This window comes from Bombus huntii, chromosome 11 (assembly GCF_024542735.1).
Source record: "Bombus huntii isolate Logan2020A chromosome 11, iyBomHunt1.1, whole genome shotgun sequence".
Lineage (NCBI taxonomy): Eukaryota > Metazoa > Arthropoda > Insecta > Hymenoptera > Apidae > Bombus > Bombus huntii.
This window is the reverse complement of record NC_066248.1, coordinates 8,403,319-8,419,167: the sequence shown is the minus strand read 5'-3', so window position 1 is coordinate 8,419,167 and position 15,849 is coordinate 8,403,319. Positions and strand designations below refer to the sequence as shown.

Below are 15,849 nucleotides of genomic sequence, written 5' to 3'. Positions count from 1 at the left end.
CGCATTATTTGATGCTTATGTGAATAAGTTTTTACAGCTTTGGAAAGTTCGTTCATTTATTTGATCCAAATTCTTTTCTATATAAAATTTTAATTTCTATAAAAAATTTGATAAAAACGTGGTTTTGCAATGCTGGTATTAAATGATGCAATTATAAGCATTTATATCTTATGTTCACTGCTGCTAACATTGGTATTTTTATATTTCTCAAAATATACAGTGACTGCAAAACGTATTTGCACATACTCTTATTTTTCAGTGAAGCAGTTTTTTATCAGGTTCTACATTTAATTTTTATAGTAAATAATAACAAATTTAATATACTTAGACTAAATTAATTACTACCTAGGCACCACATTAAATACAATGATCTGCAAATACTTTCTGTAGCCAGTGTAATACAAAAAGGCAAACAAATTTATTATATAATCTTACAGAAGATAAAAATTTATTTGCAATATCTATTACAAAACTATATGAAACTTCGCGTAGCATCTCATAAAGAACGAATGAAAATTTTCACATGATTCCTCGATCTTTGAACATCCTCTCCGATCGTACGTTCAAACGTTTGCGCAGCTTCAATGACACTGGAGACCGAGCATTGACGACGTTGGCCAGACAGCCAACGTATCCATCGATGCCATTGCGTCCTGAAGACTGTCGCATGACTCTGGCGAAGAAAGATAGAAGGACGTCGACAATCGCGCGACACGGTTCCGTGACAACTGAAAAGGAGCTGAGCGGTTGCACGACCGGACTCGTCGTTTGTAGTCCTACTTACAACATGTACAGCTCGGCTGTGAAGAATTCCAACTACTTCGTGACTGACGACGAAGCGGTCAGCAGGTTTTAAATTTGAAGGAAGACGTATATTCAAAGGAAGCGATATAACTAGCTTGTAAAGTAAAAACGTGAAATAGGATCACCACGCCCAGGCTGGCTAAGAATCATGATGGTATAACTTAGTCCGCTGTTATTTTTCATAAGCTAGTGTTCTACGTTTATTATTGTAAGGAAATGATTATGTTTTTTCGAGTCATGAAAAAATACCATGTGACAAAAAGTAAAGTTAGGACCTGACTTAAAGGTATAATAAGAACTGGAATACGTAACTAAATTCAAATTCTCAAAACTTACACCGTTATGATTTTCACCTCGCTAATTGATCTAGCCGCAGCTAGGGTCGTACACTAATTTTTATCATTGTTAGCAATCCAGTAATGAATCAAAAAATTTGTGCTTTTAAGATATAATTTTGAAATGATTTACCAACTTTGTCATATCGCTTCCTTTAGGTATACAATAAGAACCGCGAGCCAAAACGAGAGGACAATCGAATTTCGCCTGATCAAGTCACAAGGCCGATCGCGTCTTTTTACGATCCTATCTTTTTTTCTCTCGAACCATTGTACAACTACCACTGCCCGACTTTTATGACTTTTTTTAGGAAATACCCGTTTTTTATGGAAAGAGTAAGGAGATGCTTTCCTTAGCACGTAGATAGATCTCTGGTCCCATTCATTCGCTTCATCGAACAGATCGTCCAATTTTGATATAACGTCGTTTGTGGTAATAAAGAAATTAGTCGTGGTGAAAAATGCTGTTTGCGAAGAAAAAGTTGCAAGAAATATTTGAAACTTTAAACTATATATTTTTCGCTGACGGTATTTTTAACATATTAAAATTAAAATTATTTAAGATATAAAAATCACATCGCTTCAATTGTTTGATGACGGAAAAAACAAGATTGTAGTCGAGACCGCAGACGATTCGTCCACTAAAATTGACTAAAAACGTCAAGCTAGCGGTAAGATTTCAGCCAGCGATCGATCAGAAATTCGCAGACCTTAGATAAAAGCGAGAGGCGTTTCAAACGACGCTGCCCCTCTTGTAAAATAATTTAGTTAATTCACGTCGGCATTGCACTTCACGAACTTCGTGAACGAACATTTCAATTCATCACAAACGCGTTTCAAAAGATGACTATGATCTTACCTTTCGTCTTTGCTGTACTTAATCTATCACTCAGGAATATAGCTTACCTTTTATCGTTGATTTTATCAGATTTATCAGACGAACGTGAAAACAACCATACTTTTCGATTTTATATTTACACTATAGGGAACATCCCATAAAACTTGTAACCTTTATATCTCATCCTTACTCACCAGGGATCTCCTCTCACCTTTTCACGGATCTCTCTACGTACGACTGATAAATAAGAAAACACGAAAACCTCTAATCGCACAGTTTCGGAGCAACAAATCGTTCAATAGTTGCTATAATCCAAGAATTACTGTGCATTTCTGACGTGTATCATTTGTTTCTGTAATCCAATGAAAGACTAAAACTGTATCTTTCCGTCGAGCTATTTATATACCATTTTGAAATTCGAAAACGCCTTATGTGATTCACAACACTCTCCCTACTTGGAGTCAAAGTATCTAAACGAATTTGATCCGAAACGAATTTTCGACGGTTTCGAGTATTTTTGGTATACGAGCGATAATTTAAAATAATTACTGAATGTTGAAATACAACATGCATTAGTGTCAGATGGAGAAAAAGTTCAAAAAGATTATTCTCGAAAGAATACAGTTCTAGTCACCCAGGTGTTTACTAGTCGTTAAAAATCCCCTTTTCAGACTGATTCAACCAAAGGAACCAAGTAACCCGTTTATGAAGCGATTAATTTTTGTACAAAAGAACACCTGCGAACATCATCTTTTTTGCGTGACTTTGTATAGATAGAGCGATTGATACGTTGAGGACCTTTGGCCAGTTCGTGTATGAAGGGAAAGGAAAGAGGGGAACCTTCGAGAAACACGATTATGCATTTAGATAATTACAGTAAGAGGTAGATAATAGACGATTTAGCTGATAATACGGTGAGAATTGGGGCACGCAGCTCCATCACTTCTGATGTCCAGTTCGAAAAGGAGGAAAGAGGAGGAACGTGAGGAGCAGTATAACTGTGAGAAATAGAGGCAGCAGCATGAGCTTCGCTACTCGAAGCCATTTCGGTTTCGTTTCCAGCGTAAAGAAAAATTTCATGTTTCGATATACAATGGCTACAACAAGTATATCTATACCATTGTACTTATAGCGTTTACGTACTAATTAATTAGATCCATGTATATTAAATTTCGTATCATTTAGTAGTACTTGCGTATGATTATAAAAATTTGATACTATGAACATGAAATGTAGGACCTGATAAAAAAAAAGCATTAGGAAATAAGAATGCGTGCTAATACTTTCGGTAGCCACTGTATATATATCTCTTTCTGAACCGCTAAAAGTTATCATCGAAGGAAATCACTATCACAAATGAAATTTTATAGTAGAATATACCGTTATTTTAAAAATCGCTGAAGTCGAACAAATGCAATTAGATGTTTTATTCCTATTCGGTATTAAATGAAAGGTAGGAGAGTTATTATTTGCAGCGGTTGCAAATAATATTGCTATTGGATGGTATTATTGGAGGACGATAATATTTATTAAAACAAAATTCGCATGATGATTCGCGGAAATTCATGAACATCTAAATAGTTTAATTTGAAATTCCAACATTATATGTCAATTAAATTTCTACTTTAATGTCTAAATATACATACATATGTATATAGGTACACCCTTAAATTTTCTTTAATTCTACAGTTCTGCATCTGTAGAATGTATAAATCTGTCCTGAATTTTTACTAAATTTTAGAATTTTTTGCGATTTCTGTATATTTGTATCACTATATAGACATGCGAATTCTTAAATTCCTTAATTTATCTTCGCATTACTGAAAAGCTGTATTTCGAATTAATCGTCTACTCAAAAAGAAAGAGAAAAGGAAACGTTATTTTTCTCTTAGCCGGAAACGGGTCAGGGATTGGGTAGGGGGAGGGGAAAGGGGTATGTCAAGGGTTTCCGTTGCTCAACCTACTTTTTCGTACTCGTGAGGGAAGGTTAAGCTGCTGGATATAGAACGTCCAATGTATTACGTGCAAATTTATGATATTCCGACGACGAAGAATAACGATATTTTTCCACCGATTATACGTCTAGTCTTGTAGGATTAATAAACCGTAAACTGTAGTTGTACAATTATATATATATATATATAATATATATTATATATGTATATATATTATATATATATATACATACACATGGAGGTTTCTCTCTATATTATAACCAATGTAACGATAGTGAGAATTACAATGATACAGAACCTCTGTTGGCTCAATACCATATGCGGCAAACAAACAATTTTTCGTAGAATAAACAATCACCCAACACGCTTCCAGTCCTTTGCACGGTACCGTGTTATATCATGCTATTTTTCTTAAGAAATTGTAAGGCGTAGAAACCTGTTTAATTATCGTATCGCTTGGGGAGCGAAGCGATAATTAAAGCGGTTCCATAACTAACTTCTATACAGATTCTGCTATTTTATATCAATTTAATAATTGATATAATTATTATTTACAGGAATGAAATAATTATTATGTGATTAATTTTATTCACTGATTTCATACAGATTGGTCTTAATTGAGATTCTAATGCAGAGAAAAATGTAAGTGGAAGAAGTAGTTAAGTAGATTATTGGTCAGACCAAATAGTAGTACATACTTACATATTATAAGCAAGAAATGGATCAGACGATTGAAACTGAACTATCGAAAACTATGAGAATTGAATATAATTTTCTCATATCTAAAATTTTAAAAAATTTCAAATTTCAAGTCCAAAATTAAACAGATCTCGAACGATAATTTTCCTCTTCCTGATACTTATATACTAGTCTGCAACAGAATCTTAATTGAATTCTCCTAGTATGTAATTTATTTCTATAATATTTCATAATATAGCTTTTTATTTCCTAATTTTTTTTTCAAAATCTTCATCCTTCTCATTGAAAATTTTAATATAATTCTTTATTTTAACGTATTTTTTACCTATCCTTATTTATTTTTCCTTACGTCGATTATTTCTTTCTTCGCTTAGAACGTCAATTTCCGTACTTTTGTAAAATCGATGATTAGAAGCTTACAAGAGCGAGATAAACATCGAAGACCTATATCAGTATTATTAGTAAAGAGGATTCGAAAGTTAACGATCGATTCCTGGAGGATAGCCTCGTGAAAGGCCACTGCGGTCATTCATAGTGAACTTAATCGTTAAGGCAGAATTATTTATAGTACACTATTCACGCTATGTATTTGTGATCTTCCAAGATACATAGGGTGTTATTACGATTTCGCTTTATTTTTTCAGTTTCATCGTTTAAATTTTAATCTCTTAAATTTAAGTTATTAATATCAAATTAGCTCAAATAATATTTAATAAATTTCAACGATCATTTTATCAATCTTAATATTATTAAAATTTTCTTTAGTTTTTATTATTAATTTATGCTCTTTAGTTATTCCTTATTATTAAAAATGTTCTATAATCAGTAACATTATTAAAATTTTTATAAAAAATTTTTCGTAGATGTAGTTCAATTGAAAATTAATAATCTGCAATTCAAATCTGCTACAATAAGTTCTTTTCTTTTATAAGATTTTCAAATACATAGTTAAGACATAGTGAGTAGCCTTCCTCCTTTCTTGTTTAAGGTTCAAGTACATTTTCCATTAACATTTAGCTTTATATCATATATCGTCACGTACTGAATTGTAAAACGAGTACGAGAAACATTTCTTTCGAGTTGAGGACACAACAGATGTTTGTGTTGAAACGTGAATCACGTGCCAAATTGTAGGATAAATGAAAGTGTATTACACACAATGCTCGTGATATCGATACACGAGCGATTATATAGACTTACCTTAATTTAAGGACCGTTTATTACGATACGATCATCCCGATTCCAAGCCTTATTGGGCATAATTAAACAGTTATTTAACTTAAACACTTAATTCCATCTCTATCGAAAAGAATAAATTTCTATACATCTTTATATGAGACAAAATTTCAACTTTTCTCCTTTCGAATATATTCATTTATTTTTGATATACAATCGATATATGTATAGAGGTTTTAACAGTCATTTGCGTGTTTTAAAACTAATTTTTTGTCATGTCTGTTTGCTCAGATAAAATTATAGAGTTCACGCAAAGTTCACACTTCAAGTTTAATTGTTTAAATATCTGAAAATGGTATTTATCGCCATTAATATTTGTTATTACTAAACTAACGAATTTATAATCATCGAATATCGTAATATGTCGTATATATTACTGGTGTATTTTCATTTTTGGATTTTGCACGCCATTCTTAACCCGCTATTAAATTAAAAAAAAATTGTTTCGGAATTATTTTTTAGTATAATTTTTATTTTTCAATACCAATAATCAAAATTAACAAGGAACTTAAAACGTTAATGCATACCACGCACAAAGTGGAGGATTCGAATACTTCCGCTTTTTAATACGCGAAAATGAGGACAATCACGCGATGAAAAGCTCTGCTTCTTTTTTCAATGCAACTTGAAATACGCGTGATTTTTGTCTGATTTTTTGTATTGTGAATTAATCTTTCGATTTATTGGTAGCAACTCATGAAAACACGTAATATGAGATTCTAATTAATCTTGGGAATAGTAATTCACGCCAGGGTCATTTCGTCCCCCCGTGCAATAGTTATAAGCAAGGATGGTGAAATTCAAAGTTCTAAGTTAACAAACATGATTTCTTTCTCGTTGCTCGTAACTATTGCTCTATTAAATGTATTTCTACCGATTACAGAGATTGACGTGATGATTATTGTAAAAAAATTAAAAGCTCAAAGTGCCGAATAAAGGAGACATGCATATATGTATATAATCGAAGATCATCCATTCAATTTCCTTTATCCATCATATTTATCCGTTTAAATTGATTATTATTAATTAACATCGTTCATGTAACAATTATGATTGCAGTGGAATATAAAAATATCTTGTACTTCGTACACGTCAAACGGCAATACTCATCTAATTACAATAGAACTCTATTTATAACTGATTTAGAAACAATAATATAAACGAAAACGTTCGTTTCATTGAAGCAGATAATGTTCATCATTAAAGAAGTACATTAAATTGGCAAGAATTCTAGTTAATCAAACACTAACTAAAATTTCATTCTAATAAATAGAGTTCTATTGTATGTTCGTGTACATTGCACAATATGTACTCTTTTTGCTTACATTATATACTTTGAATATAAGATACAATTGAGATTAATATAATACTTAAGTATAATACGTGATAATAAAATATTAATATCAATGAATTCGATGAAAAAATATAACAATTATATGTTGCTTAAAAAAAAAGTAATAATAAATAATTATAAAAATGAAAAAGACGTACATTTTTTAGCGTGAGTGACAATTAAGGTATATACGTATTTGCAGCTTGTGTTTATACAATTTTAAATCTTTATAAAATCAATCACAATTTAATTTGAAGAATGTATGAATTTTAAGATGAGTATGAAGTGTAAAATGCTACTCGAATTATTAACTAGGAAAACGCAGAACACCGACAAGATATATTTATCGTTCAATATTTATACATTCAGAACATTTTTCAGGCAATCAAGACATACATATTTAACTTCATAAGTTGTAATACTTGGTTCTTTATTTAATATGTCATATTGTTTGCCAGTTGATATATAGCATTTGATTCAATTTAATTCTGCAAATAAAGGATTAAATATATATTGTGTGGCATATTAACTCCTTCAATTTACAAAAAATTATGCTGAATTTTATGAAGATTTAAATCGTTAAAACTGTATAAACGCAAATTACAAATATTACATATAAAATTGTGGTGCTTATTTATATGTATTTGCATATAGTCTTCAGAAACAAAATTTTTCGAACAATAAGGACATATATATCTAACTTGATAAGTTGTAACACTTGGTTGATTTGCCAGTTGGAAAACAGCATTCGATTCAGAAAATTGAACTAAATCCTGTAAAAACAAAATTAGAAGATATATTGTGTGATGTATTAATGATTTAACTTGGATCTTTTCCTTAAGCAGGAAATATATCTACCACTTATAATAAGTCGAATAATATTGGGTTCACTGGGGTCTAGATTAAAGTTTTTTTTATAGGAGATAAAAATAATTGTACATTATATATATTTCTATGTTCTTATATATATTGTTGTGTCTACAGAATATTGGTAAAATCATAAAATACTATCTCAAAGCGAGCGAAATCTATAAAAATTTCTTATTTAAAGAATTAATTGCAAATATTAACTATAATTATCAATATACTTGTGGTTGATACAAGTATGGTGTATTTATAATTGTCACTGATTCATTGTATACCTGTTGTTGATATATTTGTTGCTGCGCTGGTTGTTGCAGGATTCCTATTGTGGGTATATTTTGAACAGTAGGTGTAGTTTGATTGATCACTATTGACATTCTACCATTGCTAAGATTTGGTTTTGTATAATAAATAGGGGTGGTATTTCCTGTTATTGGATGATTAGTTATTATTGGTTGATTTTGTTTAAGCATTTGATTACTATTATTCGAAGTGCCTGCAGCAAGATAAGAATATTGATCACAGACAGATGAAGACGCATAGTTAATCCCTGGTTGCTTCATAGTAGTTTGTTGACATCGTTTGGGATTTGGATTGTTTTGAATAGTATTAATTGTGGGTATTGTTTGTGAATTATCAAATTTGTTAATTTTTTGCACCTGGGTACCATTTTGCGAATATTGCTTCTTACAAGTTGAATGACTTCCTGATAAATTGTGCATTAAGAATTCTGCAGAATTATTTGAAACAAAATTGCAATGATTACACTTATGTATAGTACAATTTGAATTCTTTTTTGCAGAAGAAGACCTTTGTTTATTTTCATTGGTAGAACAGGATGCTACATGTGTTCTCTGTACATTCTGTATATTAGCAGTATGTGCTATTACTTTGGTAGGTTTCAAAATAGTAAAACGTGGCATAGCTGTGGTTGTTCGAACGAAATTACAAGCTGGTAAGTTTTTATGATATGCTGATGTTACATTCTCCAGAGAAGATGAGTGTTTGTTTTGATTTGTATTTATTTGGAATTGCTGTGGTTGTTGATTATTTATTACTGTAGTATTAGATTTCATAACTGGATTCTGAATCACTAATTTTATATTGCCTGAATTAGATGAAGATAATAGTAATGTATTTGAATTTGTATTAGGAACAATTTTTAATTTTTTATTAGCAATAAATTTGTTTATTTCAGATTGTTTTGAAACTAATTCTTTTTCTGTAGTTTTATGTTCGTTATTATCTTTGTTCGAAGCATGGTGACTTTTGAAATGCTTGGCTAATTCATTAGTGTTTTCAACAGCACAATTGTTAAATTCACATAAATTTGCAGAACCTGTAAGCTCTGCAAGAGTTTTCACTCTTAAGAACCCTTGTTTTGGTCTTGGTGGACTTTGTTTCTCTGATGTTTCTTTTATTAAAATTGTTGGTTCTTCTTGATTTATAATTGAAACTCTGTCATGAACTTCAACATTTTGTGTACTTTCTATATCTTTTGTGATTAATTGGTCACTTGTTTTTTTTTCTATATCTAGTAGATTATTATGATTACTAACATTATTTGAAACCAATATTGTTTGCAAAATATTTGTAGACTTAATGTTTGAATTAGATATTTGAGGATTTATGTTTTTAGCAGTAAAAAGAGAATCTGTAACATTTTGAGTTTTAGATTTTGCAACATTTTGTGAAGATACTTGGACATTTGTATTTGTTACCAATGCATTAGCTTTATTATTCTCCGACATGACACAAGTTTGATTGATAGAAGATTTATCTAATGTAAGATTAGATGTAGTCTGTCTTTCCTTACTTCCTTCTTCTTTTAATCCTTCATTACATTCTTCTGATTGTTTTGTCAAGTCTATTATTAATTCATGTTCAGAATCATCTTCATTTCCTTCTAATATCTTGATTAATTCGTCCCTACTTTTGTCTATACTAGATTCTATTGGACAAATTTCGCTTGCCTTTTCCATTGTTTGAGTCTCCATTTGTAATGATCCATCCATCCGCTTTTCAATAGTCGATTCAACCAGCTTTGCAGAATTGGAAGCACGATCTGTCTCTGATACTGTTGCAGAGCTGTTTTGATTTGTAACTTGACTAATCTGAGGACCTATCTGTTGGCTGTTTGTTTTATGAATAATAGCATGCTCCTGCATACTTTGAGGAGAATCAAAACCAATATTACAAAATTTACAACTGAATTTTGTTTGTTCATAATTTACTACACAGGACACTACATCATTAGCATCAATACCATGTCTTTTAGCATGGTCTATGAAGTAATTTAAGCTGTTGTGATATATTTTACTACAATGCGAGCAAGTAAAATATACATGAGTTGTATTATGTTTCAACCAATGATCTTCGAAGTCATCTAAACTTTTAGTCATTGCCGTGCAGATACTGCAAATAAATACCATATTTCCAGCCGTGAATGATGTACAAATAAATCGAGGTTCGATACTCAAATTATGTTTATCTTTTATATGTTTATAAAATTCTTTTTTTTTGTTAATAAAAGTATCATCACATAAACTACAAGTTATCCTTATTGCGAGATATGTATTAGAGTTTTCTGCAATAGATGCATCTTGAACTGACTTAAATTTTCTACATTCTGAAATATGATTCTTTAAATCATCTTGAGTAATAAAAGGCAGTTTACAATTATAACAGACATGTTCTGCTACTTCAATGTATTTTTCTACACACGTACTCAAAGTCATTGCATTTTGTGTAGAAGAATTCTCTGCCTTTCTCAGCTTCGAGTTTATTATGGAATCTTTTGGAAATGATTTCTCACTAGCCATCCAAAAAGAATCTCTGGAATGCTTTGACCAATGGATATAAAAAAGACTTCCTATTCCTAGGAATATAACCTTGCAAATGTTGCATCGAAAATCCATTGTACAGTCTTTTTTAAAACGAGCATGTATTTCTAAATGATGACGCACATCTTGAACTGAACTAAATATCATACCACAGGTAGCACAAAATAAATTTGGAGAACGACCACTAGTTAAGTGGTTTTGATTACATTTTACATATTCGGGAAGACGATAATGGGTTTCGAAACATTTCATACTTCTAAATAGCACCCTGCAAGTGTGACAAAGAAGAACTATTTCGATTTGCAAACAATTTTCATTAGTTCCTGGTTTATTATGACATTCGCATACTGTGAACGATTTTTTATTACCATCTTTTTTCGATTTTGCTGGCAGACATAATTCTATATCTTGCGAATAGTTTTCTTTCATAGTAATAGATTCTGTGTCTCTTATTTCTGAATCTTCTGTAATTAATGATTTATTTGGTTTCTGTATAAGCAACGTTTCTTCCTTATCATTAACTTTCTGAGTCCTTCCAATTATATTATCTGCAGTATTTACAGTGCTATTTACATTTTTAATACTGTTAGTTGTTTGTTGAGTTCTAGTTTGTTTATATTTTTCTATTCCATTCAATTTTTGTTTTGCGAGTTTATATGCTTGTTGCAATTCTCTCTCTGTATGTAAGAAGATATGAGCTGCCAAATCAGCCATTGCTTCAAAAGGTTTTGAACAAATATTACACTTATTTGAATTACTAATATGCTTAATCCTCCTTTTCCTCTTTTCTTTACTCAGTGAGCTTTTTGTTATAGCATCTTTTTTCTTTTGTTGTCCATTATCTTTCTTGGTGACATATTGTGATGCTGTATGTTTTCCACTCCTGTGCTCACTTGACACTTGTGGTGGTTCTGATATCCTTGCTTTTGAGGATTGAGATATCGTGTCCTGAGATTTTTCAGGTGACATATTGGAAGTTTTCAATGAATTTGCTAAACTATTATTTTGCTTTTGTGTATGTGTAATTAGGTGTTGTTGTAAATTAGAATAATCTTCAAAACAAAAATCACAAACAATACATTTATAACCAAGATTATCTCTAAGTCTCTTATGTTTTTTAGGAGATACTATGGAAGAATAAGAAGTTGAAGCACTTTTCTTTGTAGCTATTTTAGTAGTTGTAACATTCATAGTTTTTCCACATGTTTTAGGTGCAAATGTATGTTTCTCTGACTCATGTTTTTTATTTTTCTTTGAAAGATGCAATTTGAAATTAGTAACACCAGATGTATCAACTCCCACTTGTTCTTGAGATCTTGCATCAATAACCAATTTCATAGAATTCTCCTTACGTGGAGAAATCTTTGGTATCTTTTTCTTTAAGGAGATCGTTTTACCAGTAGATTTGTCTATATTATCAATGTTTTCTACCACATTTGATAATTCAGAAGTTTTATTGATAGATTCTTGTGAAGAATATAATAAAGTAGATTTGATAGTAGGGATTGGAACAATTAATTTCTGCTTTATATTACTAATAGTATTCTGTGCAAACCTTTTTTTAGAACTGTCTTCAAAAATTTTTGTTAAATTATGACAAACTTTTTGAATTTGTGAACTCCTCTCTTGTTGTATCTTTGCATTTCTGATTAAATTTGGAGATAATTTTTCTGAAGAATTTGATAATAATTTAATTGTGCTTTGTGTTCTTTTGGTAGTTGTATAAACATCTTTATTTGGAATGCTATCAATACTTGAGCTTGAAACATGTTTTGTAGCATCTGTAGATTTCTCAATGTTAACATTAGAATCTTTTGAAAAGATTGAAGTAAATGATGCATTATTTATAGATTTTTCATTACTATTTTGGAGTTTTGAAGAATTTAAATTCACGTAAGAATTCGTAAAACTTTCTGCCATTTTCTCAATTTCATTTGCTGAATATGTAGTATTGGAGTCTTTCAGAGCATCAAATTTTATTAAAAAAACTTTTAATTCTTTAAACAATTTATATCTTTGTGTAAAATTTCTATCGGAAGGAAATGTTTCTTGTATTTGTTCTTCAATATTTTTGTTTTCTACAATTGGTTTCTCTATAGTCATAGCATATTCATTCTTTCCTTTTACAGAAGTACCATTTTCTATAATACATTCAAGATTTAATTTTGAAGGCACACAACTGGGAGTATTACCTTCTATAGTACTTTCATTATCATCATCATCATCAGGATCACATAGCGCTGATATACGGTCTAATATACTTGGTCTTTGTGGTGCTTGAAGCAATGAATTTTTATCTGTACATCTTTTCTTAATAATATTGTATTCTTCATTTACTAGGTTAATTTTGCTTGTATTTTTTGATGAATTTCTCCTTAACCTCTTTAATTTATTCAAAATTATTCTTGCATTATTTGCATTGCTCTTATTATAACGATTGTTATCATCTGTATGAGAATTATATATAATTCTATGTCTCCTTTTATTAGTATTTCTAGAATTTCCAGTATTAGAATCAAAATCAGAATTAGTATTAGAATCTGAATCTGAATCTGAATCTAAATCTGAATCTGAATCTAAATCTGAATCTGAATCCAAATCTGAATCTGAATCTGAATCTGCACATTTATTCAATTGTAGAGTCTCATTTGCATGAGACCTAATTGCTATTGTCTCAGTTTTAAGATTTCGTTGATATTTATCTGTATCGATATTTACAGATGATACTTTTAGTTGTTCTGGTGCAGATGTACTTAATTCAGTTTGAGTTTCTTCTGTTTGAATACTTGTCTCACATCTTGTTTGAACACTTGTTTCACATCTTGTTTGAATATTTGTTTCGCATTCAGATTGAATATTTGTTCCACATTCTGTTTGAATAATTGTTTCACATTCTTTAATCGGAGTTACTCTTGCAAATGACTGTGCTATTTTATTGATTACTTCATCTATTCTTTGTAATTTTATATGTGGTTGTTTAACATCTTCTAATAAATTTTTTGTAAAATTCTTATTTCCAATCTTTGCTTTCTTGGAAAATGACATATTTTGAGGTTTAACTTCATTTTCATAGTTACATAAGCAAGATAACTGCTTCTGTTTGGACTTTTTCTTTCTTTTACTGAATCTTGTTTGCGGTATCCTTCGTTTAAATTTCTTTTTCTGTGTTAATATATTTTTTGCTTGAGATTGATGCAAGTCTTTTTTACACCATTGCTTTATCTCTGATACTGATAATTTTGTAACATTCACAATAACTGGCTTACACAATAATTTACACAAATCCTCTAATGTATCTCCTCTTCTTAACAATTGTTTCAACCTATTACTTCTTAATCTTTTCCTGAATATATAACAACTAGTATCTTGGATTTTTTTGTATTTTGCATTAGAACCTTTAGGTTTTGGCTTTGGTAACGGTAATGACATGTTAATTACTTGCTCTGAATAATTATCAACCGAATGATGTGAAGAAAACAATTCTTCATCAGAAATTTCCATTGCTGTCAAACATAACCAATTTAATGTAAAACTTGATTAGAGTGCTTAAGAAATAAATTATAATATTACACGAATTAAAAATTATTAACATACCTTTATACACTTAAGATAAAAATCTTGCTTTTAATATATTTTACTACATAATTTATAGATAAATTATTTTTGCTATAACAATAGGAAGTATCTTCTTTCGTACAAGGTTATAATAATAACCTTCTTAAAACGACTTGTTTTATACACGTTTTTATTTGTAAAAATGAAATTCTTGACCTTCGTCTATGAATCAGACACACAGTAGACAAAATGCTGTGTATAAAAATCAGTTTATTTTAACCCTTCCGTTGCGAAGCGTTCAGAAACGAATTGCCCTCTGAGCAGTTGGCGTGACAATGGGAGATCGGTCGCGCGAATACACGTACATAACTCCGCACTTGCATCCACAACGCATATAAAAATGCATAAAATTTGATACATGAATTTATATAATATAAATGTTTGCCCACAACAATTCAATCAGAAAATACAGAGAATTCAAACTGACTACAACGAAAAAATTCTTTTTAACATGATTGTAACTACTTATAAAACGTTAGTTATAAATGAATCTTACCTGATCCAAAATTGCCATTAATTTCATTTTCAACAACAGTTTTATATCCGTGTTTTGATTAGCCTCACATAGAGATATTCAAACACCTGAATTTGAAATTTTCCCACACTTTTAATTACGTAATGCAATTTTTTATTCCATGTCAAGCGTTTTCATTTAATACATCGCTAATAACAAGGTGACCAATAATGTAAATAATGTGTCTTATTGTTGCTTATTAGATACTAGCCCCCTCGCGAAAGAAACATTCAATCCGAACAGACTTAAGCAATACATACATATATTCTATCTATTATACAAATGATGTATAAGTAATAAAAAAAAATGATATGTATAATCTGTTCAATGGGACGAGGTAGTAAATGTAAATAAAACTTAATTACTGTAGCTGCAAGTTTGGTTGCTGACTAGTGTCACTCGTTTCATTGGACAAACTGTACCACGGTCATATACATATACAGGCCCTGAAACTTCTATGGTGAGGGATATCACGATTATGTAGCATGTAAATATTTGTATTTAATGAAAACAGTAGGTACCACATGCTATAATTTTGTGTCCCCTAAAATGATATTTAACCATAGATAGGATTGTTTATGCATAGATAAAGTATACCTACTTATAAAGCATTATAAAAATTATAAAAAATTTACTGGATTATTTCTATACTTTGTTGAAATTATTTCGACTATTCGACATCAACGCCCTCTGTGTGGTGGGTAATACAGGAAATTTCGAGTTTCGGGACCTGTGTAGTATTCTGGCTAATAGAAACCAAGTCAAGGAAAATTATGAAGTGGTCACAAACACGATCATTAATACAAACAGGTC

General features: G+C 30.5%; 2 protein-coding genes across 2 annotated transcripts in view; one reads left to right on the top strand and one right to left on the bottom strand.

Moving 5' to 3' along the window:
* The window catches only part of LOC126871339 (high-affinity choline transporter 1-like), a 23,922-nt gene extending 19,038 nt beyond the window's left edge, over window positions 1-4,884 (top strand). The window contains exon 14 of the mRNA XM_050630022.1: window positions 580-4,884. Coding sequence (XP_050485979.1) covers window positions 580-856 — 277 coding nt within the window. The 3' untranslated portion in view covers window positions 857-4,884. The remainder of the gene's footprint in view (window positions 1-579) is intronic.
* LOC126871326 (uncharacterized) lies at window positions 4,839-15,849 on the bottom strand. The gene is made up of 4 exons (XM_050629992.1): window positions 15,019-15,849; window positions 14,502-14,948; window positions 8,343-14,410; window positions 4,839-7,973 (listed from the first exon to the last, which is right to left on the bottom strand). Exons 3-4 carry the CDS (start codon window positions 14,406-14,408, stop codon window positions 7,740-7,742), a joined length of 6,300 nt encoding a protein of 2,099 aa, XP_050485949.1. The 5' UTR covers window positions 14,409-14,410; window positions 14,502-14,948; window positions 15,019-15,849; the 3' UTR covers window positions 4,839-7,739.